Source organism: Nilaparvata lugens, chromosome 6, assembly GCF_014356525.2.
Source record: "Nilaparvata lugens isolate BPH chromosome 6, ASM1435652v1, whole genome shotgun sequence".
In the NCBI taxonomy this organism is placed as follows: domain Eukaryota; kingdom Metazoa; phylum Arthropoda; class Insecta; order Hemiptera; family Delphacidae; genus Nilaparvata; species Nilaparvata lugens.
The window spans coordinates 11570808-11597765 of NC_052509.1; the positions used below are offsets into that span (position 1 = coordinate 11570808).

The 26958-nt window shown below is 39.4% G+C and overlaps 1 protein-coding gene across 1 annotated transcript in view; it reads left to right on the top strand.

The window, feature by feature from the left end:
• LOC111058651 (Down syndrome cell adhesion molecule-like protein Dscam2) overlaps positions 1-26958 on the top strand; it is a 541982-nt gene that overhangs the window by 387918 nt on the left and 127106 nt on the right. Inside the window, 2 exon segments of the mRNA XM_039430110.1 lie at positions 17321-17430; positions 17432-17439. Coding sequence (XP_039286044.1) covers positions 17321-17430; positions 17432-17439 — 118 coding nt within the window.

Here is a 26958-nt window from a genome sequence, read left to right on the forward strand (position 1 = left end):
CAAATATTATTTGCTGGTTTTCCCTGTGGAAAATTCACGAATTTTCCCGTGATCTCAGTTGCAAATTAGAGATCGATCTTGTGGTAGTCCTTAGACTGGCAATTACTTGGAAAAGTCTATTGAAATCTTTTCCTGAATTAGGAGTCTCTGACTCGATATTTTCCTTGTGGAAAATCCTGGAAAAATCCTTTCCTACCCTGACAACGACAGACTGTTGTCTTCCCGATATTATTCTACAGACTGTGTCTGTGAAAAATCTTTTCTATCCTCTCATAATAGTCGACATACTGACTATTAATTTAAAAGCGTTTCGGACGATTGAGAGTGATTCCCATACCCTTAAGGGCAGTCACAGATTGGCCCTTAATAACCGGCGCGCAGTCATCAGATTAGCGCGGAAATCCTGTTTAGCAGTTTCAGAATTGCTGAAAATCCTTTCGCAGCTGCAGGCTCGCGATTCAGAAATCCTACACCTAAAACCTTATCCTCTAAACTTTAATTACCACATAATTGAAATTGATATACTGTATTTAGCTAGCAGGTCCAGCTTGCTGAGAGCTAGAGCGCAATTCTCAGATTGCGGATTATTGAGCAGATATTTATTTGCTGTAGAGAATAATAATCTTATTATTGATTCTCTGTTCCCTATACCCTATACCGTATACCTCATACCCTGCACCCTATTCTCTATAGCTTACACCCTATACCGTGCTCTATTTGACGATATCTTAAATATCACTAACAACTCCATAGTTCCGTCATACCTTTACCCCATAGCTCTCACCTTAAACCCCATAGAAAAACCACATCCCGGGCTTGCAGGTACAGCTTGCTCGCCGTCAATTCGCAGTTGGTTCAGATTGCGTACTACCTTTATAAATAGAATTATTGGTAGGGATCTGATAGTCAGATCCGTCTCCTTGTATAGGGTTATCTTAATCTCCCTTAACACCCACCCTGTATTCCAAAGGCCGAGGGCCGAATCGGCCAGCAACGGCACGGGCAAACACTCTTCCCCTGAAAGTAAAAATCTCGCGAAAGAAGCAGAGGGTAAAGAATCAGGATAGAGGGAGAAGTGTAGGTCCGGTATCTCCACCTGTCAGTACGGCTACTGACCCCGACCCATATCCGACTGTAGCTAGTCCGCGTTGTAGCAATACTTCGCAATTATTAGGAAACCTAGAGGGTGGAATAGGTCATGCTAATAAAACTGACGTCTCCCATCGTGGGGCTAAGACGTCTGGCGCCCAAGAAAATCGCGAAGAGGGTTTAGGTGAATCCCAATCCGCGATGAGTGTACACGGAGAAGAGACTACTCATCAGGATGATGAAGTCGTACAGGCGGTCCGCCGGGAGGACCTCGCGGAACGCGAAGCCGACCCCAGAGTGTCGTGGGTGTATCGGCTGAATAAGGAGGAAGCGGTCGGCTACCTAGAGAGTCTCGGCCTGTCGGCAGCGGGGACTGTGAAGGAGCTGAGGAGGAGGATGGTCGAGCACCTTCGATCCCGGACCGCTGCTGCCTCTCAACCAGGTACAGAGCCGGCACTGTCCCGCTCTTCAGGCACGTATAGTCAGGGAGAAGTCTGCGACAAGGTAAGAAGTTGGAATTTACATTTTGATGGTGTATCGGATGCTCCCAGTTTCATCGAGAGGCTCGCGGAACTCCAGGGCGCATATGGGATCTCTGGGGAGCAATCTCTTATAGCCCTGCCGGAGCTGATGGAGGGAGGGGCCCTACTTTGGATGCGGAATCGTCGCTCCCAGTGGAGGACGTGGGCTGATTTTGTAGAGGCATTTAAACTCCGTTATTATCCTCATTCTTATAGTAACGACCTTGAGAGTCAGATCATTGCAAGGAAGCAGAGGGAGGGCGAACCGGCTGATGAGTATGCCGAAGCCTTGCTTACCTTAATGAGACGGTTAGGTAGTTATGAGGGGGATAGGATGCTTCAAAGATTGTATTTAAATTCATTACCGAGGTATAAATTATATGTTCGTAGTGTAGGGGTTAAAAATGTGGATGAGTTGTTAGATGTAACCCGGGTGTATGAGGCGATTCGTGCTGAAGAGAGAAACGGGAGGTTATCTCTGAAAAGCACGAAAAGTGAAGAACAAAAACGGAGTGATTTTCAGTCTAAAGCCGCACCGAAAACGCGAGAAAATAGGGTAGGAGAAATCCAAGAGCCTAAGTGTTGGAATTGTAATAAAGTAGGGCATTGGAAGTCGAATTGTCCCGAAATTTCTAGTTGTCAAAAGTGTAAAGAAATTTTTGATTATTGTAAATGTGTCTCACAAACCAATAAGATATCAGGAATCGCTGTAGTGAAGTCATCACGTGTTTTAAGTACGAGGTCAAAGTTGGGGGATGAGCGCATTTTTATTGATGTAGAAATTGCAGGGCAAAAATTTATTGCACTATTAGATATGGGAGTAGAGGTATCCTGTATTAGTGGAAAAGCTCTTAAAGTGTTAGAGCAAGTAGGGTGTGTTAGAAAAGAAAATTGTAGTCACCATGAAATATTAACTAATGGGAAGTATAATAATTTTTCCACAAAAATTATAACTAATTTAAAAGTAGAAAATATTTTAGTTTCATTTCAACCGGTAGTTGTAGAGGGGCTTTCCCACGATGTGTCATTGGGTATGTCATTTATGAAGCATCATAATATGAATATTCAAATGCGTGATAGAATTGTAGAGTGGGAACCTAGTATAGTAGATAATGGAGTAACAGGTAGCTTAAAGCGTGAAGGGATGTCTAAGTCTTGTATCTCAAAAGTTGCTACAGTAGCTAGCGAGAGACGGGAGAGTGAGAGTGATGGAGATGGGATTTATGTCCATGTGGGAGTAGGTGGAATGGATCTCAATGCTTTAATTGATACGACGACAGATAAAACATTTATCTCTTCTGAAGTAGCTAACCGTCTTGGAGTAGAGGGGGAGCCCATATTACCGGTTATCGTTTGTGGGAAAAATTATAATTGGAAGGTATCTATCACATCTAATATAAACTCGCGAATGGTTTTAGGATTGAAAAATCTCCGTGATATGAGAGCTGTAATAGAGTTACAGCCTCATGGTATTCGCTTAAGGAGTAGGGATGATGAGGGAAAATTATCAGTTGTCTCCGGGATGGAGAAGGTAGATAAAACCCCTGTAAGAAAACTTGAAAAGTTTTCACCTATCTCTGAAGAAGCTCCTGTAAGCGGGAAAAAAGTAAAACTCCATAAAAGAGTTGAATCTATTAAACTTTATACCTGTCCTAAAAATATAGAGAAGCAGGGGAATGCTTTAAATATTAAGAATAGGCAGGATAAAGTTGTGGTACGGGATGTACTGTCACGGTTTTCTCATATAGAGGGGGGCGAGTTGAATAGAGTTAACTCAGGTTGTAGTGTAGCTCATTCAATTGAAAATCGCCGTAGCGGTAGCGAATTTAGTGGGAAAGGAGAATTGAAAACCCGATCCGAGATAAGGAGATCAGGGGTGAATGATTTTGATAGCAATTCATTGTATTCCAGCTGTCAACAGTACAGGAGCCGATGGAGAAGAGCGAAAGAAATAGGTAGTATTGCTGATGTTTGGAGCGGGTTGCCGAATGTGCGTTTCAAGGTGCTCGAGTGTAGAAACAGTACTATATTGATTAGGTAGATCTGTAATGTGTTCCATATGAGGGGTGAATGGTTCTCTTTTCATCTTTCATCTTTTTCTCCTTTTTCTTTTCATTCTTCACAGGTGCTGCGCCGTTTTACTTTTCCTAAATTCGTATCACTGGGGGTGAACGAGTTATCCTTGGTTTTGAAACCTGTAAGGGATCTCAAGTTTGTGCTACAAATAGTTGAGTGGGAAATTTAGCTAGGCTCTTATAGCGGGTTATTTTTGAGTACTTAATTTATAAGTCTCGACTCTGTCGCTTCACGACGTTTTTAATTATAATACGGGAAGTGGGAATCGGTTCGCTATTCTCCGTATCAGTATCCACGTCATTTCAGGTAATTGTATGTCAGGACTGGTAGTCCGTATATTTTTCCTTCTCTGTAGTAAGGTGGCCTTTAGTTTAAAGAGTAATTTTTCTCCATTGAGTTTTTATTCTTGTAGGGAAATCCCTGTCCTTTTTAAGAATAGTTTTTCTCAATTAATTTTTATTCTTGTGGGAAAATCCCTGTTCCTTTTGAGAATAGTTTTCTCGATTAATTTTTATCCTTGTAGAGAGATTATTATCATTTATGGTAAATTTTCCTTGCTTAGTTCTCATACTATAGAGTGGCCCTGTATTTTAAATTCGCTTAGCAGTTTCTGACTTGCTGTAATTCCAAGTAGGAAAAGTCCAATCCTTTTCCTAGAGAACTCAGGTACAGCTTGAGTTCGTCCTTGTCGAAGTTGGTAGACTGCGACGTCCTTTCTCTTTCTTTCTCTTCACTTTCCCTATTCTAAAATCCTTCTAGCTCTCAGGTACAGCTTGAGGACTTCCTCGCCGAAGTTACTAGACTGCGGCATCCTTTCTCTTTCTTTCTCTTAATTCTTCCTGTGTTAAAATCCTTCCTGATCTCAGTTCCAGATTCGAGATCGTCCTAGTCGCGGGTTTTCAGACCCGCGAATCCTTTCTAAAATTCTTAGAAACCTGTCTTCTTTAATAGCAAATATTATTTGCTGGCTTTACCTGTGGAAAATTCACGAATTTTCCCGTGATCTCAGTTGCAAATTAGAGATCGATCTTGTGGTAGTCCTTAGACTGGCAATTACTTGGAAAAGTCTATTGAAATCTTTTCCTGAATTAGGAGTCTCTGACTCGATATTTTCCTTGTGGAAAATCCTGGAAAAATCCTTTCCTACCCTGACAACGACAGACTGTTGTCTTCCCGATATTATTCTACAGACTGTGTCTGTGAAAAATCTTTTCTATCCTCTCATAATAGTCGACATACTGACTATTAATTTAAAAGCGTTTCGGACGATTGAGAGTGATTCCCATACCCTTAAGGGCAGTTACAGATTGGCCCTTAATAACCGGCGCGCAGTCATCAGACTAGTGCGGAAATCCTGTTTAGCAGTTTCAGAATTGCTGAAAATCCTTTCGCAGCTGCAGGCTCGCGATTCAGAAATCCGACACCCGAAACCTTATCCTCTAAACTTTAATTACCACATAATTGAAATTGATATACTGTATTTAGCTAGCAGGTCCAGCTTGCTGAGAGCTAGAGCGCAATTCTCAGATTGCGGATTATTGAGCAGATATTTATTTGCTGTAGAGAATAATAATCTTATTATTGATTCTCTGTTCCCTATACCCTATACCGTATACCTCATACCCTGCACCCTATTCTCTAAACCACATCCCGGGCTTGCAGGTACAGCTTGCTCGCCGTCAATTCGCAGTTGGTTCAGATTGCGTACTACCTTTATAAATAGAATTATTGGTAGGGATCTGATAGTCAGATCCGTCTCCTTGTATAGGGTTATCTTAATCTCCCTTAACACCCACCCTGTATTCCAAAGGCCGAGGGCCGAATCGGCCAGCAACGGCACGGGCAAACACTCTTCCCCTGAAAGTAAAAATCTCGCGAAAGAAGCAGAGGGTAAAGAATCAGGATAGAGGGAGAAGTGTAGGTCCGGTATCTCCACCTGTCAGTACGGCTACTGACCCCGACCCATATCCGACTGTAGCTAGTCCGCGTTGTAGCAATACTTCGCAATTATTAGGAAACCTAGAGGGTGGAATAGGTCATGCTATTCCTATTCTAAAACAGAATAAATTCGCTAAACTATGCATTAGTCGACGGCTCTCCATCCGTCACAAAAATTCACTTTGTGACACCCCACTCCTACTAAGGAGGGGGGGGGGTTGGCGATGAGAAGAAAATACAGCATCCGAGGTACCGGTTGACTCCTCGAAGCTGAAAAGAAGAATAATTAGTGCAGTAGGTCAGGCTTCTCAAGCCACAAGATAAGCATGACCTAACGCTGAAAAAGAAACAACCTGTTGCTCCAACTATTGTAACAGCAATTAGCAATAGACTTCATCGCTTGTTATCTCCCGATAACACAGATAACGACAGCCCCTGGCTGAAAGCAGCTGTATAATAATCTGAAAGGAAAGGAAAAGTAAAACGGCGCAGCACCTGTGAAGAATGAAAAGAACAAGGAGAAAAAGATGAAAGATGAAAAGAGAACCATTCACCCCTCATATGGAACACATTAGGAGTCTACCTAGTACTGCTCCTACACTCGAACACCTTGAAACGCACATTCGGCGACCTGCTCCACACATCAGCAATACTACCTATTCCTTTCGCTCTTCTCCATCGGCTCCTATACTGTTGACAGCTGGAATACAATGAGTTGTTATCAAAATCATCCACCCCTGATCTCCTTATCTCGGATCGGGTTTTCAATTCTCCTTTCCCACTAAATTCGCTACCGCTACGGCGATTTTCAATTGAATAAGTTGCACTACAACCTGAGTTAGCTCTATTCAACTCGCCCCCCTCTCTATGAGGAAATCGTGACAGTACATCCCGTACCACAACCTTATCCTGCCTATTCTTAATATTTAAAGCATTCCCCTGCTTCTCTATATTTTTAGGACAGGTATAAAGTTTAATAGATTCAACTCTTTTATGGAGTTTCACTTTTTTTCCGCTTACAGGAGCTTGTTCAGAGAGAGTTGAAAACTTTTCAAGTTTTCTTACAGGGGATTTATCTACCTTCTCCATCCCGGAGACAACTGATAATTTTCCCTCATCATCCCTACTCCTTAAGCGAATACTATGAGGCTGTAACTCTATTACAGCTCTCATATCACGGAGATTTTTCAACCCTAAAACCATTCGCGAATTTATATTAGGTGTGATAGATACCTTCCAATTATAATTTTTTCCACAAACGATAACCGGTAATATGGGCTCCCCCTCTACTCCAAGACGGTTAGCTACTTCAGCAGAGATAAATGTTCTATCTGTCGTCGTATCAATTAAAGCATTGAGATCCATTCCACCTACTCCCACATGGACATAAATCCCATCTCCATCACTCTCACTCTCCCGTCTCTCGCTAGCTACTGTAGCAACTTTTGAGATACAAGACTTAGACATCTCTTCACCTTTTGAGCTACCTGTTACTCCGCTAACAACTATACTAGGCTCCCACTCTACAATTCTATCACGCATTTGAATACTCATATTATGCTGTTTCATAAACGACATACCCAATGACACATCGTGGGAAAGCCCCTCTACAACTACCGGTTGAAATGAAACTAAAATATTTTCTACTTTTAAATTAGTTATAATTTTTGTGGAAAAATTATTATACTTCCCATTGGATAATATTTTATGGTGACTACAATTTTCTTTTTCTTACACACCCTACGTTCTCTAACACTTTAAGAGCTTTTCCACTAATACAGGATACCTCTACTCCCATATCTAACAGTGCAATAAATTTTTGCCCTGCAATTTCTACATCAATAAAAATGCGCTCATCCCCCAACTTCGACCTCGTACTTAAAACACGTGATGACTTCACTACAGCTATTCCTGATATCTTATTGGTTTGTGAGACACATTTACAATAATCAAAAATTTCTCTACACTTTTGACAACTAGAAATTTCGGGACAACTCGACTTCCAATGCCCTACTTTATTACAATTCCAACACTTAGGCTCTTGGATTTCTCCTACCCTGTTTTCTCGCGTTTTCGGTGCGGCTTTAGACTGAAGATCACTCCGTTTTTGTTCTTCACTTTTCGTGTTTTTCAGAGATAACCTCCCGTTTCTCTCTTCAGCACGAATCGCCTCATACTCTCTGGTTACATCTAACAACTCATCTACATTTTTAACCCCTACACTACGAACATATAATTTATACCTCGGTAATAAATTTAAATACAACCTTTGAAGCATCCTATCCCCCTCATAACTACCTAACCGTCTCATCAAGGTAAGCAAGGCTTCGGCATACTCATCAGCCGGTTCGCCCTCCCTCTGCTTCCTTGCAATGATCTGACTCTCAAGGTCGTTACTATAAGAATGAGGATAATATCGGAGTTTAAATGCCTCTACAAAATCAGCCCACGTCCTCCACTGGGACGACGATTCCGCATCCAAAGTAGGGCCCCTCCCTCCATCAGCTCCGGCAGGGCTATAAGAGATTGCTCCCCAGAGATCCCATATGCGCCCTGGAGTTCCGCGAGCCTCTCGATGAAACTGGGAGCATCCGATACACCATCAAAATGTAAATTCCAACTTCTTAGCTTGTCGCAGACTTCTCCCTGACTATACGTGCCTGAAGAGCGGGACAGTGCCGGCTCTGTACCTGGTTGAGAGGCAGCAGCGGTCCGGGATCGAAGGTGCTCGACCATCCTCCTCCTCAGCTCCATCACAGTCCCCGCTGCCGACAGGCCGAGACTCTCTAGGTAGCCGACCGCTTCCTCCTTATTCAGCCGATACACCCACGACACTCTAGGGTCGGCTTCGCGTTCCGCGAGGTCCTCCCGGCGGACCGCCTGTACGACTTCATCATCCTGATGAGTAGTCTCTTCTCCGTGTACACTCATCGCGGATTGGGATTCACCTAAACCCTCTTCGCGATTTTCTTGGGCGCCAGACGTCTTGGCCCCACGATGGGAGACGTCAGTTTTATTAGCATGACCTATTCCACCCTTTAGGTTTCCTAATAATTGCGAAGTATTGCTACAACGCGGACTAGCTACAGTCGGATATGGGTCGGGGTCAGTAGCCGTACTGACAGGTGGAGTTACCGGACCTACACTTCTCCCTCTATCCTGATTCTTTACCCTCTGCTTCTTTCGCGAGATTTTTACTTTCAGGGGAAGAGTGTTTGCCCGTGCCGTTGCTGGCCGATTCGGCCCTCGGCCTTTGGAATACAGGGTGGGTGTTAAGGGAGATTAAGATAACCCTATACAAGGAGACGGATCTGACTATCAGATCCCTACCAATAATTCTATTTATAAAGGTAGTACGCAATCTGAACCAACTGCGAATTGACGGCGAGCAAGCTGTACCTGCAAGCCCGGATGTGGTTTAGAGAATAGGGTGCAGGGTATGAGGTATACGGTATAGGGTATAGGGAACAGAGAATCAATAATAAGATTATTATTCTCTACAGCAGATAAATATCTGCTCAATAATCCGCAATCTGAGAATTGCGCTCTAGCTCTCAGCAAGCTGGACCTGCTAGCTAAATACAGTATATCAATTTCAATTATGTGGTAATTAAAATTTAGAGGATAAGGTTTTAGGTGTAGGATTTCTGAATCGCGAGCCTGCAGCTGCGAAAGGATTTTCAGCAATTCTGAAACTGCTAAACAGGATTTCCGCGCTAATCTGATGACTGCGCGCCGGTTATTAAGGGCCAATCTGTGACTGCCCTTAAGGGTATGGGAATCACTCTCAATCGTCCGAAACGCTTTTAAATTAATAGTCAGTATGTCGACTATTATGAGAGGATAGAAAAGATTTTTCACAGACACAGTCTGTAGAATAATATCGGGAAGACAACAGTCTGTCGTCAGGGTAGGAAAGGATTTTTCCAGGATTTTCCACAAGGAAAATATCGAGTCAGAGACTCCTAATTCAGGAAAAGATTTCAATAGACTTTTCCAAGTAATTGCCAGTCTAAGGACTACCAAAAGATCGATCTCTAATTTGCAACTGAGATCACGGGAAAATTCGTGAATTTTCCACAGGTAAAGCCAGCAAATAATATTTGCTATTAAAGAAGACAGGTTTCTAAGAATTTTAGAAAGGATTCGCGGGTCTGAAAACCCGCGACTAGGACGATCTCGAATCTGGAACTGAGATCAGGAAGGATTTTAACACAGGAAGAATTAAGAGAAAGAAAGAGAAAGGATGCCGCAGTCTAGAAACTTCGGCGAGGAAGTCCTCAAGCTGTACCTGAGAGCTAGAAGGATTTTAGAATAGGGAAAGTGAAGAGAAAGAAAGAGAATGGACGTCGCAGTCTAGAAACTTCGACAAGGACGAACTCAAGCTGCACCTGAGTTCTCTAGGAAAAGGATTGGGCTTTTCCTACTAGGAATTACAGCAAGTCAGAAACTGCTAAGAAAAGTTAAAATACTGGGCCACTCTATAGTATGAAAACTAAGCAAGGAAAATTTACCATAAATGATAATAATCTCTCTACAAGGATAAAAATTAATCGAGAAAACTTTTCTCAAAAGGAACAGGGATTTTCCCACAAGAATAAAAATTAATTGAGAAAAACTATTCTTAAAAAGGACAGGGATTTCCCTACGAGAATAAAAACTCAATGGAGGAAAATTACTCTTTAAACTAAAGGCCACCTTACTACAGAGAAGGAAGAATATACGGACTACCAGTCCTGACATACAATTACCTGAATGACGTGGATACTGATACGGAGAATAGCGAACCGATTCCCACTTCCCGTATTATAATTAAAAACGTCGTGAAGCGACAGAGTCGAGACTTATAAATTAAGTACTCAAAAATAATCTGCTATAAGAGCCTAGCTAAATTTCCCACTCAACTATTTGTAGCACAAACTTGAGATCCCTTACAGGTTTCAAAACCAAGGATAACTCGTTCACCCCCAGTGATACGAATTTAGGAAAAATAACCAACAAGAAAGAAAATCCCCCAGGAAGTTCTATCTTCAAATACAGTCGGCAATTCGACATACAATATTCCATTCACTAAAATACAGGATAGAATATTAACCCTCTAGTACACACTATTAGGAGCGCCGCTCGGAACGCAGCCGTACACGAACCCGTTCACCGAACAACTGCTTTCTCCCAGGTCTTCTTGAAGCTGCACCGGGTCGCTGAAAATTAGGAGGCCGGGGGAAAAGAGCTTCCTGACCAATGAGAGTCTGAAAAGACGATCACGCCACTGGTCATGTGACGGGGTTTGACTCAGCTGCTCCTGATGCTAAGGGTGCAGCAAATGATGACAATGATAGTAATTGCTACACTAATTCAGGCCGGTAAACAATATTTCTATTCCAGAAATTTCATGAAGAGCGATACCGACTCAACTCGGTAGCCGAGTGGTAAACAAGATCTGGAAATATCTGGTTAGATGAATCCGCTGCTGATGATTTAAAGGGGTTGACGGCGATGGTGATAATGTGCATGTACACAACTGCAAATCTAACAAAATATATCTGGAAGTCGATCCTATTCCTATTCTAAAACAGAATAAATTCGCTAAATTATGCATTAGTCGACGGCTCTCCATCCGTCACAAAAATTCACTTTGTGACAACCTTTACCCCATAGCTCTCACCTTAAACCTCATAGAAAAACCACATCCCGGGCTTGCAGGTACAGCTTGCTCGCCGTCAATTCGCAGTTGGTTCAGATTGCGTACTACCTTTATAAATAGAATTATTGGTAGGGATCTGATAGTCAGATCCGTCTCCTTGTGTAGGGTTATCTTAATATCCCTTAACACCCATCCTGTATTCCAAAGGCCGAGGGCCGAATCGGCCAGTAACGCCACGGGTAAACACTCTTCCCCTGAAAGTGAAAATCTCGCGAAAGAAGCAGAGGGTAAAGAATCAGGATAGAGGGAGAAGTGTAGGTCCGGTAACTCCACCTGTCAGTACGGCTACTGACCCCGACCCATATCCGACTGTAGCTAGTCCGCGTCGTAGCAATACTTCGCAATTATTAGTAAACCTAGAGGGTGGAATAGGACTTACTAATATATATATAATATATATATATATAATATATGAGAATAGTTGTTTACTAAGCACTTCCGAAAGCAGAAGTGAAAGCTCTAGCAAATCTGAGGTAATCTGAATATCAGGAAATTGTCCAAGTATTTTTTTTTTTTTTATTCTGATTTTTCTAAATAACCTAAAAGATGGTGTTCAATTATGTGGGGGGTTGAGTTTATACTTTTTTATTCTTTCAAATAACAATAAGATGATATTATTATAAATGTTTTAATTATTGAATAATTAACATTAATAATGAAAAGTATTTTGATCAGCTGTTTTTCGATCACCTTTCTTAGTTTCATGTTAGTGGCTGGAAAAGGTACTCTTTTGTATGTTCTGACGTCAGACGAGAGTCGTCTGCAAACAATGTCTTTCAGATCTACGTAGGGACTGGAAAACAGCTGCTTTCTGTGCAGTGTGGCAAAAATATTATTATTAGATTTGAGTGTTATATTCTTGTTTCATATCAATTGGTTGGTCAACTGAAAAATTTAAAAAATTCAGTTTAAAATCTTTTTGAGTAGAAATGGACTGAATTTTAGGAAAGTGAAACAACCCTATTCAGGACTTTTCCAACGTCATCCAAATGTGATAAAGGAATAGTATAACAAATTAAGGTATCCATCAATTAAGGTTTTCATCTTCCTTCTCTCTTCACTTCTCTATCGTTCTCTCCCTCTCATTTCCTCCTCTTCTTTCTCTCTCTTTCTCTCTTTCTCTAACCTCATCAACATCATTGCAGTCTCCCTCCACATCTGCGAACTTGAAACCAATTTTTTATCAGTTCATCGTTTCTTGCCTCATCATCGATGAAGCGCGAAATGTGATTGCTTTTTTCAGATTATTTGCCAACACAGATTTCCAGAGTTGCTTCCCCTTTACATAATTTCTTCTAACTCTTCTTCTTCGTCCTCTTTTTCTTCTTCTTTATTCTTCCTCTTCACCAAAGTTCCCATCTCTCTCTTCTCTTCACTGTCTTCTTCTTATACTTGCACTTTTGTTTGTACTCATTCTTCCTTCCACCAGTTTTTCGAACACCCTATGTTATTTTTCACTCTTCCCTCTTCCTTTTCTCTTCCCTCTTTTTTAAAAACCAACCCCGAACCCCCCAATTGTCAACCTACCACCCCTACTTTTTCTCTTTCAATCAATTTTCGTCTCTTTGTCACGTACATCAAATTACCAAATTCCCAATTCATTACTCCGTCACCCATTTTTTTCTCTTTTCCCTCTCCATTTTCCTCTTCTTTTTCTTCTTCTCCTTCTTCTTCTTGTCATTTCCATTCCCTCCTCGTTTTCCCCTTTATTTTGTTCTATTCTTATCCTTCCACTTCTTCTACTTCCAAATTTTTTTGTTCTCATTCTCCCTCCCACCAGTTTCACGAAACCCCTATGTCATTATTCTTTCTCCTTTTCCTCACCCCTCTCTCTTCTTCTGCCCCACCACTACTATAACCTTCTCTTTTCTATTTCTCTCTCCGTAATTCTTTATCCCTTCACCTCTTTGTCACGTACATCAGATTACCAGACGTCGATTAAGCCACTTCGTAACTCTGTCACTTATTCTTCTTCTCCTCTTCCTTTTTCTTCCTCTTCTCCTTCTTCTTCTTCTCCTTCTACTTCTCCTCTTTCTTCTTCTTCTTCTTCTTCTTCTTCTTCTTCTTCCTCTTCTTCTCCTTCTTCTTCTCCTTCTTCTTCTTCTTCTTCTTCCTCTTCTTCCTCTTCTTCTTCTTCTTCCTCTTCTTCTTCCTCTTCTTCTCCTTCTTCTTCTCCTTCGCCTTTCTCGCTCTTTTCCTCCTCTCCACCAACATTCTTTACTCCTTTTTCTACTTCTTGTATCTTCTCTTTATCCTCCCACTTCTCATTATTCTTCCACATCTTCTCATCCTCTCTTTCACCAGTTACTTGAACTCCCTATCTTATTCCTCCCTTCTCTTCTTCCTTCTTCTTCTTCTTCTTCTTCTTCTTCTCAATCTTCAACTTCTTCTCCTCCTTCCTGCTTTCCACCAACATTCCCTAATCCTTCGTCCCTTCTCTTTTCTTATTTTCTTCTTATCTCTGGACTTCTCCTTATATTTCCATAACTTTTTGTACTCTTTCTCACTTCTATTCCTTCTCTCATCATTTTTCTCCCCTTGCTTCGTGTCACGTACATCAGATAACCAATTTGCGTTCAAAAACCACTCCGTCACTCGGCCAAGAGTCTGAATATTGTTTCTGATCAAGATTGGATTATCATTGCTTGCATTCCCATTTGCCTCTGCCTACTTATCCTCAGCAAACCTTGTTATAGGAGTGAAAGCTCATCTAATGCAAATAATGATGAGAGAAGATGGATTTCTTCAGATTTCAATTCATTGTAAACATTGTGAGATTGTGATCTGATGGATAAGTCTTGTTCAAAGTGAGAGTGGAGTTTTATTGATTGAATACTCTTATGGGGAATTGGAACTCTTCTCAATCTTCATGAGGGATTGTGGAGTAGTATTTTGAGAAGGCTTTCCAATTAGAGGAGAAATTATAGTTACCTCAGTTGAATAATAGAAACAGTTCCAGTTTCCTCCGTTGATCAACGACATTTTAATCAGAGATAACTAATCTAGTTTAACCAGTTTATCAGAGATTGACAATGGTGTAATAACCGAAACCGGTCTTTCTAATTATCAATAAATCAGTGGTTTTTTTGACAATTTCCTAGTCTTTTTCATTCAAGAGATAACTAACATATTGGTTAATATTGTCAAATCTATAGTCCAGTCCACGTTGTAATGACAGTATTTGATGAAGGTTGGTGTTGCTATCCTTGTCTATCATTCGACGAAGCATACAACGCTATCCCTTTCTACCATTCCAACGTCAACAGATAGTTTTCTGCCGAATGTTTCAAGGTAGCGAAAACCCATCCGAAATCCAGAGAATGGAAGACTTTATATTACATCAGATACTGCTTTATTCCATAGAAAGCAGTGGCAAGGCAGAAAATCGGCAACGCCGTTTCCCTATTTTTCTCCACTGTCACGACAATGCAGACCTCACTATATGTGAGCCTGCTGAATTAGGTCGATGATACAGGCTGCAGGCTAATATTAATAATTGAATCATTTAAGAATATAATTTTCTGACGCGAAATTATGATTGATCATTCAAATCAAGGATGAACACTTAATATTACATCAGATATACCAGTATTATTATCTGGTTCATATTCTATGACAGGAAGTGGCAAGGCAGAAAAACGGTAATGCTATTTATGTTTCTTCATTGTCTTAATCATAATTTTAGACAAATATCTGGAATCAATGTTTTCTGTGGGTTTCTTATACAGACAGACAATTCAATTAACATCATCGTTTCTATGCACAGATTTTCTAAAATTATGTAGAGCAATCTCGATACAATGATTTCTGTCGGATTTCCATGCAGATTTTTATTTCACCTCATCGTTTTCCTACCTAGATTTTCTAAGATTATGTAAAGTTATCTTGAAACAATGATTTCTATGGATTTTCCATACAGATTTCTATTTCACCTCATGGTTTACATAATCTTAGAAAATCTGTACAAAGAAACGATGAGGTGAAATAAAAATCTGTATGAAAAACCCACAAAAATCATTTTTTCAAGATAGCTTTTCATAATCTTGGAGAATGATTTTCTACACTGATTTTCCAAGATTATGAAAAGCTATCTTGGAAAAATGATTTCTGTGGGTTTTTCATACAGATTTTTATTTCACCTCATCGTTTCTTTGTACAGATTTTCTAAGATTATGTAAAGTTATCTAGACCTGATGATTGAAAAACCAACCAAATCTTCCCACAAGTGCATGTCTAATGCATGCTTATGAAGTCGTTTAAGGGGAGTAAAGTGTGCCAAGTTGCAAAGTGGGGGCAGACTACCTACTAAATAGCTCATTCGAGAGTTAGTGCCCAACTTTGAGACTAACAAAACTTGTCCCACGAGATGGCGTCTCATCTAAAATTTAGCACTTAGTAATTGATGTTCTTAACACTGTTGCTGCCTCCTATACGAAGCTGTTGCATTCCATGGCCTTACTTTAATCTTGGTTTGATTTTCAATCTTCAGTTTCACGTTATACCACTCTTTTCTTCGTTTGAATTTAAGTATTGGGGCACCGAGCTTTGCTTGTTATTCATTTATTGATAAACAGAATACAATTCTTTAACATGATTGGAGAAGGACTAACAGGCACAGCCCAAAACTCTTTCTCCCCCGAATTTTGATTTATACACTATAGACATTTGTCAAAAAGAAGGTTATGTTCCATAAACTTGAATTCAGGTTCAATTTTCAGTTCAAATATTTGAAAATAGAAAAGTTTCAATTTAGATTGTTCACAAACCAAATTTAATAACAAAATAACATTCACCAATCACTTGAAAAACTGTAAAATAATCATTAAACTCGAACATTTTCATACTCTAATTTAGAATTAATATCGGGGACCGAGCTTCGCTCGTTATTTTTATTTATTGATAAACAGAAAACAATTCTCTCAAATGATCGTGTTTATATTTTACAGCTGGCTATACGTTAGCTTATGAATATCGGGGATGCGATATTTTGATTTTCTACAGAATAATTCGCTCACTTTTCACTATCCACAGACGACGAAAGTCTCAGCTGTTCCAGCCAAGGATGAATTATCCTTTTAATGTCGTTTAGCGAGTTTCCCCAAGGATGAGACCTAGTGCAATCGAATTTTTATATCATAAACCTACTACGTTCCAAATTTCGTGGAAATCATTAGAGCCGTTTTCGAGATCCGTTGGACATAAATAACCAGATATTAGAATAACCAGATGAATATATACAGAAATTGCTCACTTAATATAATAGGATGCCAAATTACCAGTTTAGACTTATTCTGTTTTTTCTCCCTCAATCATGAATTGTCGAAATTGTTTTGATTCTGTGAATGCATGCTCTACGATGATATTGCATTTAATAGCCTTACTTTAATCTTGGTTTGATGTTTAATCTCCAGTTAAACTTCAAACCACTTCCTTTTCCCGTTGAAAGTTCATGTCAAAGTTCAGTTCAGACTCACTGGCCCGGTCGCACAAACACCTGTTAAATTTGAATCATGATTAAATTACATGAGAACCAACCACAGAACATTTTGCGAAGAGGTAGGCTTCTCTGATTGGTTCTCATGAAGCATTTCTGCGCAGTTCAAAAATCACCGTCCGTTACGACTTCCGTTACTTGATACGCACGTAACTCGTGTGTTACCAATTCACTTCTATGTACTCGTATTTCTACAACGGACGTCAAAAAGTAAGTTGCAACGGACGCACTTTGTGCGCTCGTGTGGCCCTAGCCTTAGGATAACATGTAAACTTTGAATGACCGTAGAAAAGAGTACTGAGGTCGGATTATGAATTTGATAGGCCATAAACCTGGTCCTGAACAAAAACGAACACATCTAAAAAATCATCAAATTCGGTGCACACAGAAAAAAGTTATTGAATGTCAAAATTTGAGGCTATATTTCTTTATATATAGATATTAATATTATTAAATACTCGATTATTTTATTGAATATTTTCTCATTTCTGTTTGCAGAGAACCGTGGCATAATTTCGCCGTCCATCTTGGATCACACAGGGACAGTGCAAGTCTCGGTTGATGAAGGGGCCGTCTTAGTCTGTATAGCTCAGGGGTGTCCCACTCCGGGAATACAGGTCAGTTGTCTGTTTTTCTCCAAAAAAATCCACTAATGATGTGCAAAATTGATTTTCGTTATTGAAATGGAATAGATTCTGGTATAGTGAGATCCACGTTTAATGACAGTGGAGAAAGATATGAGTACAACGTTGCCGGTTCTCTGTCTTGCCAATGAGATGGTAGCTGATACAGGTCTATTGATAAAAACACTTTATTCACATGGGCTACTCTTTAAATCAATAAAACAATATAAACAATCTTAAAGCACCCTTTATTACTAAAAATCTTAAAAGAAATTCAACAAGTTTAAAAGTTTTTTTTAAATAAAGGGTGCTTTAAGATTTTTCATATTGTTTTATTAGGTTTATTGATGTATTATTTACTGTTCATTCTCGTTTAAAATAATCAATTATATTTTATCAACCTAGAGATTATATTTTTCAATAATTTCATGATGAATTTTCATAATTAAGATGAAATATTCTGTTTATTGATAATTAATTTTACATTGTTAGAAGCCGATCTGGCAACAGAGCAAAGCAAGAAAACACTTCGTCTTTTAGCAATGTAGAATTCATAATCAATTAACAAAATATTTCATCCTTATTATAAAATAATTGAAACATTGAATTTCTTGTTTGATAAAAGATAATATTATTCTAAAATAGAATGAACAGTTAATATTGCATCAATAAACCTGTATCAGCTACCGTCTATAGAAGGCATTGACGATTGACAAGACTGGCAGATCGGCAACGTTGTACTCATATCTTTCTCCACTGCCATTATTACCTGGACCTTATTATGGGTGAGGATAGCGCTATCCGCTTTGTTGAATGATAGACAAGGATAGCAATACCAATGTTGATCGAATACTGCCATTATAACGTGGGCCTCACTATAGGAGAGGATAGCGCTATCTGCTTTGTTGAATGATAGACAAGGATAGCAATACCATTACTAATCAAACACTGCCATTATAATGTGGACCTCACTATAGGCCTCCATAACTCGGCTTGCTCTAATGGAACATCAATGCTGCAGTGCAATTAGCCACTGTTTTGATTTCATTAAGGCCGGCCGCCTTATCAATTATTGTCACCACTTGTGTTCAGACTGGGCACTACTACTTGTTTGTGTCTACTAAAATGTCAGCATGGTTTGATGGAGAGCATTCTTGTTGGTTAAAAGGCATTCTGACAGTTTGAAGTGAGAAATTACGCTTCCATGACAACGGATCAGGCAACATGTTTGAATATGTTCAAATTCCTCAAGTTCAATATTTCTTATTTCGTATTTTATCAATGCTTTTTCATTTATTTATTATTTTTTAATTACAATATGGGCGCATACAGGGCAAGCCCCAAAAATTGCTCCCCAATCAAACAATAGAAAATACATCATTTCTTAAAAATATATATTTTTACACAATAAATAAAATATACTCCTGAAAATAATAAAAATAACAAAAAGCAAACTACAAACTGAAAAAGTTATAAAACTAAGCGTGATAAACTAAAAAAAAAAATTAACTAATAAACTAAAAACTAATAAAATAAAATAAAAATAATAAAGATAATCAAAATCTGAATAATATAATGCGAATTTAGATAAAATAATTGAAAAAAAGAGATGCAAAAATAAAATCATTACTAATAAGAGGAAATTTATATAAATTTTATGAGAGATGAAGATGCTGATGATGATGATGATGATGCTGGAGATGATTCTGACAATGAAGATGATGATGATGACTATGGAGACCAGGGTGAAGAGAAAAGAAGATTCAAGAAAAAGATAATAACCTAGATAGAATTACCGGCGGAAAGATGGTGGGTATAGGGCTGCACAAGCTTTCTTGAACTGCAAAGTTGACAAATGAAATGGATCAAGATGAGCTCCACAAAGATTAAAAAGACACATCATACGATTAACTGGAGAATTATAGTGATTATTGTTTTGCACTGAGGAAGCTGGAACCTAAAACTGGAACGCCGAGCCACTTGGGGGACATAGATGTTAAGCAAAGAAGAAGGTAAGAAGAATCAATCCTTCCATTTAAAAGATTATACAGGAATACAAGCAATCTGCAGTTACGCGATGCCCCAAGGGATTGCATTTGAAACATTACTCTCAGATCAGAAGTTGGGTAATTGGAAGGACAAACTGCATTGAAGTGTTTAAAGTACAAAAATCTTAAAAATTTATTCTGGATTTTCTCAATCTCCACACTCTGAGAAACTAGATAAGGATGCCACACCTCGGAGCAATAATTGAGCAAACTTTTAACATGAGTTGTACAACAGAATAAGAACTGAAATTTCATTGAAATGAGAGCAAGTTCTGCGAATAAATCCTATTGCTGGCACACCTTGGAGCATAAATTCCTCAAATGAAAATGAAACTTAAGCTCAGAATCAAAATACACTCCAAGGTCCTTAAATTGATCACACGCTTGACTACTAGATTATTGATAGTATAAACAGGAACCTGGGGGTCTCTCTGCCTTGTGAAAGTTACAGTAGCGCATTTATCAATGTTGATCTTCAGCTGGTTTTCACTGCACCAGCAAAATAAGCCATCCACATCACTCTGAAGCATTCGACAATCATCCTCCCTCCGCTCAATCACCTTGTAGATTTTTACATCATCGGCATAGAGAAGGCAAGAAGAATGCTTCAGGACTCCAGGCAAATCATTTATGAATAGCAGGAAGAGTAGAGGACCCAGATTAGAACCCTGCGGAACGCCTGACGAACTAGTATAGAATTTAGACTGGTTACCACCAAAAGAAACAGATTGAACTCGGTCAGACAGATACGAGGAGATAAGCCCAACACTTGGAATGGAAAATCCAAAGAGTGACAATTTATTGCACAACACCTTGTGGCTCAGAGTGTCAAAAGCTTTAGAAAAATCAGTGTACACAGTATCAACACGCAAACCCCTATCAAGATAGGCTGATACCTCACTTCGGAAATGCAACAAATTGGTGACAGTAGATCTCCCAGGCAAAAACCCATGCTGATGTTCAGTCAGTAATGGTTTAACATGACCAAAGATTTTCTTATAAATACATTTTTCAAAAACTTTAGCAAAACAGTTTATTATAGAAATGGGCCTGTAGTTATTGATAGCTTGTCTACTACCAGCTTTGAAAATTGGAATACTTTGGCCTGCTTCCACAGATCTGGGAACGTAGATGTCTTTAGTGCTAAATTGAAAATGAATTTAAGTGGTTCCAAAAACAATTCACAGCAACCCTTGACAATATAAGGTGGGATACCATCAGGGCCAACTGATCCTACCCCCTTGAGACTTCTTATGGATAAATAAATATCATCTGACGAGATTGCATCAATGTGAAAAGGAGAGTGATTGATCAGGTTGTCTCGTGCTTCAGTGTTACTGTCACTTTTGCTAAATACAGATGAAAAGTATTCAGCAAAACCATCCGAAATGTCATTGCCAATGAAAACTCTATTATTCCACTTCATCACATTCTCAGTACGTCTCATTTTACGTTTATTGTTAATGTAGGTCCAGAAACCTTTCATATCACCTTAACGCTCAATTGAACAGAATTTATATAGTTATGATAGGCTGCGGAAATTTTTCTTTTCAAACCTGAACGTAGTCTCCGGAACTCCTCATCATGATAAGCCGAGACTCTTCTCCTCCTGGCACATCTGTTCTTTCGCTTTATGTCACTAATTATATCCTTGGTAAACCATTGGGGATACTTACCAGTTGCATTAGTAACAGCTCTCTTTGGAACAAATAAATCAAAACAGGAATAAATGAGTCGATAGAATGATTCGGTTGCCCCATTGACATCTGAGGACAAATAAACTCCAGACCAATCAGCATCTCTTAAAGATTCATAAAGACCAAAGAAATCAGCTCTCCTGAAATTATAGTACAGTTTGTACAATTCATCAAGGTGATCAGATCCAGCGCAAATTATTGGAAAAGAAACAGAAAGAGTTGGATGATGGCTATCCTCAGCCACAAGAAAATCATCAGATCTCACCACCTCAACATCAAACGAGCTCAAAACTAGATCCAAGGTTCGACCATTACCATTCAAAACCCCATTACGAGACTCCAAACCAAGCACTCCCATGAACTGACCCAAAGCGACCGCCAGACGAGAACCGCCACTGAAATCAAAATCGGAGCAATTGATCTCTGGGATATTCCAGTCTCCAACAATTAACACATTACCATCAAAAATATCATTGAAAGATTCAACCAACTCAAAATATTGAAGGTAGGTTTCAAATGAAGTCGATGGTTTAAAGTAAACAGAATTTATGTAATATTGTGCATTATTTAATGAAATCTTGATCCAAATTGATTCAAAATTAGGTGACGATAAATCAGACAATAAAGTTGCATTCAATGAGCTACGTACAGCAATCAGAACCCCACCTCCCCTCAAACCTAGATTGCCCGGCCTATCCTTACGAAAAACAGTATAACGCTCATCAAATAATTCATCATTATGAATCCCATCGTGTAACCAAGTTTCAGTGAGAATTATTGCGTCAGCATCACACTTCAATACCTCCCGGGAAAAACATGGAATTTGGAGCGAAGTCCTCTTACATTCTGATGAAGAATATTAAAATCCAGAATAATTTATGAAACTATGAAGAGAGAGAAAGAGCGAGAGAGAGAGAGAGAGAAAAAGAATAGTATGATGAGTAGAAAGTGAGGATGAAAGAAGAATACGAAAGATGGAGAACAAGAGAGAGACTGAGAAAGATTAAAAAAAAAATTAACTAAACTTATTTATTTATTCAAATAGCACGACGGACCACAAACAGCCCAAGCCTCCCAACCCTAAGCGGGGAATTATAAACCACACCTCCCTCTGAGAAAAAAAAGAATACAAATAGGGAGAGAATCAATTTCGCAAATAGAAAGAAAGAAAATCACTTGAAGTTACTGTTAACGACATTGAAAGGACCAGTGTGATAAGAGCCCTGATAACAAATCGTAACTACAATCATAATAGCAGTAGGCCTATCAATTATTTCGAGTCAAACAGAGAGCGTCACAGTTACTCCTAAATAAGTTAACAATAATAATTGTCAATGCCACCAGTGATAAATTGTGATCAAATTCAAATAATATCATCATATCAACAAATATCTGTACTCATGAAAATGACAATAGACACTTGAATAATATTCCACTCTTAATCGACACACTGCAAAGATGGAAAATAACAATACATTTTATCACAACCACAATAATGCAAGATAAGGTAAGAGCTAAAACAACGAATGATAAATCATTATCGAAAGATACTCCAAGCACAAATTCCCTCTCATCAAAATATCACTTTATTCACCTCAATTAGCTTAGAACCCAACTATTTCATCGGTAGAAATGAACTGTCAGATAATATTGGTTCATATTAATCAGATGGAAATTTATTATAGGCTACCTAAAATTATTATTGACGATTATACGATTTATTAGATAAAGGAATTGAATGTAAGTAGGCTATCACAATCAATTACAGATTATTACACATTGAACGATTGTGAGCCATAGGCACAAAAGATCTACAATAGATAAACTTGACGGTCAAAAATTACAAAAATAAAAATAATAGTATTATAGTCCATCAAGTTATATGTGCAATCATGCATCTCTGTGCTCCCAAATACATTATAATGGAGTCCATTTGTAAACAACCTCGTATTCAGCCATGCCTGTTCACGTTCAGCTACTCTATGTTCTTTTCCATTAGTTATAAAAGTATGATGAGCTGATCAGTGAACCAAACCGTTATGAAGTAATTTTTTTTTATTATCAGTTAGACCAAGACCTTGAAGAGGTATAAACTCACAATGCCTAATATTGTAATATTATAGGTAACAATAATTTTCAAGGTCTTTGATATGCAATAATTTTCCAGGTTGTTCCCTCAATGGCCAATTTCAATTCCAAGTACACTAGCGCTGCATGCGAGTCTATGCATCTTTAAGGTCTTTGAGTTACTAAACAGTGCCTCGTTCAGAGCCACGTTCACTCGCCGGTCACATCCTTCACTCACCGATCAGTGGCTTTGAACGCAACCAATATTGTCAATGTCTAATCCAAAGAAATCATTTCTTCCGGTAGTGGCGCCCTACTCAGTCACACGAGCAGTCGCGTGTTGTATTTTGTACAACATACAATTTTCAAATGTTATGTACTCTGTTTATTGGCAGAACATATTAATTAGTTTATAATTCATCACTTTTCCATCTTCTTGGATTATTTGGATCATTTGGATGATGACCATTTCATAGCCCAATAAGGCACATCAAGCAAAGCCATCAATTCAATGTTATTGGTTCGTTTACAGTCCCCGTATATAGTCTTTCCCTAATCTTATTCACTGTGACTAAATGGCACCTAAAAGACTGAACCATTGCTCGGTTGATACTGCAACTCAGTAGAGCGATGAGGGGAAAGCTTTGGAATGCATAGGTGACTCATTCACTGACACCACCCCATTCAATAGTTTTGTGCAGCAAAAAAACTGATACTGTTTTACTTTTTACAACAGCGCGACTGCCGTAAGGTTAACTCGTCTGAATAGAATATTAACGAAAGACCTACATGCAAATAGGACTTTATTTCCATTCCCTTGTTATTTTCAAGTAGCTTTTATGTTATTTCATCATTGATGCTTTAGTAAAATGTAGTCAGTCCATCAAGATAATATTGTCATAGGCTAGAGAAAGGAGAGGATAGACTAGATTATTCATTGCCATGAGAGAGAATATGATCATGATTCAAGAAATTTGGAGAGTTTGTTAGTGTGTGTGTATGTGTGTGAGTGTTTGGTGTGTGTGTGTATTGCAGTGATTAATAGATGGTAGCCAGAGTTTGCATTAATCAGTAGGACACCCTCCTTCGCTTCACTAGCTGTGGCTACCTTATCAACGAATCACTTTGCCTCAACCTACTCTCTGTCCTCTAGCTTCTTCTTCTTCTCCTTCTTCTTCTTCTTCTTCTTCTTCTTCTTCTTCTTCTTCTTTTTCCTTCTTCACCTCCTCCTTCACCTTCTCCTTCTCCTTCTCATCCACCTTCTCCTTCTCCTCCTCATCCTCATCTGCTCGTACTCCTCCGCCTATTCCCAATCCTTCTCCTCCTCATTTTCCTTCTTCTCCTGCACCACCTTCTCTTTCTCTTCCTCCTTATCATCCTCCTTCGCTTCCTTCTTCTCTCCTCCTCCTCCTCCTCCCCAGCTTCCATTCCCTTTTCCTCCTCATCCTCATTCACCGCCTCCTTCTTCTCCTCTTCCATCCTGCTTCCCACCCTCCACCACCTCCTCCAAAAGCGTCTACTCCTCCTGAGCCTCTCTCATTACCTTCACCTCCTCCTTTACTCTTTTTTGTTCCTCCATCACCTCCTTCTCCAACCCCTTCATCATCTTTTTCTTTCCTCTTCTTCTTGTCCATCATCTCCCACTCATCCTACTCTCCTTTTTCTTCTTCTTCTCCTTTTCCTCCTCTTCTTCCTTCTCCTCCTCTTCTTCCTTATTCTCCTCATCCCACCTCCTCCTTACTTCTCCTCTTACAAGGCAATCACCTCGTCCACTTCCGTCTTCTTCTCCTCCTCCTCAACTTCCTCGTTTTCCTTCCTCTCCTTGTCCTTCTTCTCCTTCTTCTCCTTCCTCCTCTTCTTCTTCCTCTTCTCCTTCTTCTCCTTCCTCTTCTTATTCTTCTTCTTCTTCTTCTTATACTTCTTCTTCTCCTCCATCTCCTTTTCATTCTTCTTCTTCTTCTTCTCTTCTTCTTCTTCTCTTCTTCATCTTCTCATCTCACCTAGCTCCTTACTCCTCCTCTTACAACACCATCATCTAGCCCACTTCCGTCTTTTTCTCCTCCTCCTCCTCCTTCTCCTCCGCCACCTCCTCCCCCTCCTCATCCTCAACTTCCACTTTTTCTTTCCTCTCCTTTCTGTCCTTCTTCTCCTCCAATCCTCCTTTTCCTCTTAATTTTGCTTCTCCTCTTCACCCATCTCCTCCTCCACCATCATCACCTTGTCAACTTCCTTCTCACTTTCCTCTTCTTCTTCCTTCACCTCCTCCTCACTCTACCTGTCATCCTTCTGTCCATTTTCTTCTTCTTCTTCTTCTTCTTCTCACTCTTCCATGCAGCTCCTACCTTCTCTTATCATCTTCTACCAGAGAGACCACTAAATATAATATTACTTATGCACTCTGTAAAGCGTTGAAGCACACTAATTGACTTTGCATTTCACAAGACTGATCTCCTTCTTCTTCTTCTTCTTCTTCTTCTTCTTCTTCTTCTTCTTCCCTATCAGCATCATCATCATTAAATTCATAATCATTTTCTTCATCAATCTTAGCTGATCCCGAGCACGGAATTCCCCCCTAAGATGGGCCGTCCACTGGAACCCATTTCGTCCGAACCAGCATCGGTCGAAAACTACCGAACTCGTCCTAACGATCCCCAAAAACAAAGCTATAGATTCTCGTCCATTGCAACAGGTTCATACGTCCGTGCACGGCCGTCTCCGGCCGATCAAGTTTTCGATCCGAATTGGATGGGATTTTGCAACTCTATCCGGCCGAAGTCGAGCTGAGACAACATCTTCCTGACCTCAAAATTATTGTTTCACAGTCTTGTCTGTTTTTGAACTTGTTCTGTTTCATTAAGTTCCAACTATGAAAAGTTGATAAGTTTGGTTCAAGAGCATGTTCCATTGTGGGATATGCGAGACAAAAGTTATCATCGTCGTGATGTTCAAAGGAATCTATGAAAAAAGATTGCTTAGTAATGATTAACTAATTTAGTGGATATTTGTTTATTCAATTTTCAAAATCTCAATAATTATAACCATTGTTTATGAAAATTTTTGGTGGCTATGATAGTAGTTAATTCAATATTCAATAGTTCAGCCAACTACTGAACTGGACTGAAAAAAAGGTTTCAATGGACGACCATATTTGGCCGAAATAACGGCCGGCAGATTCGTCCGATCCAACGGCTGAACGGATCGGTTACCCTAAAGGTGCGTACAGATTTACGCGCCGCGAACATGAGCAAATCACTTTTAACAGCTGATGCCAAGCTTTTTATATCTGTATTTTACCGTTCCTGTGAAAATACAGATATAATCGGCTGATTAAATATTCAATAGTTCAGCCAACTACTGAACTGGACTGAAAAAAAGGTTTCAATGGACGACCATATTTGGCCGAAATAACGGCCGGCAGATTCGTCCGATCCAACGGCTGAACGGATCGGTTACCCTAAAGGTGCGTACAGATTTACGCGCCGCGAACATGAGCAAATCACTTTTAACAGCTGATGCCAAGCTTTTTATATCTGTATTTTACCGTTCCTGTGAAAATACAGATATAATCGGCTGATTAAAAGTGAATAATATTGTAATAAATAATAAAGTGGAATAATATTCTTGTATAGCCTACAATCCATTATCCCAGACATCTTTCCCTGATTCAAACCGCGTGAACATTAATATTCAGCCTAAACCTC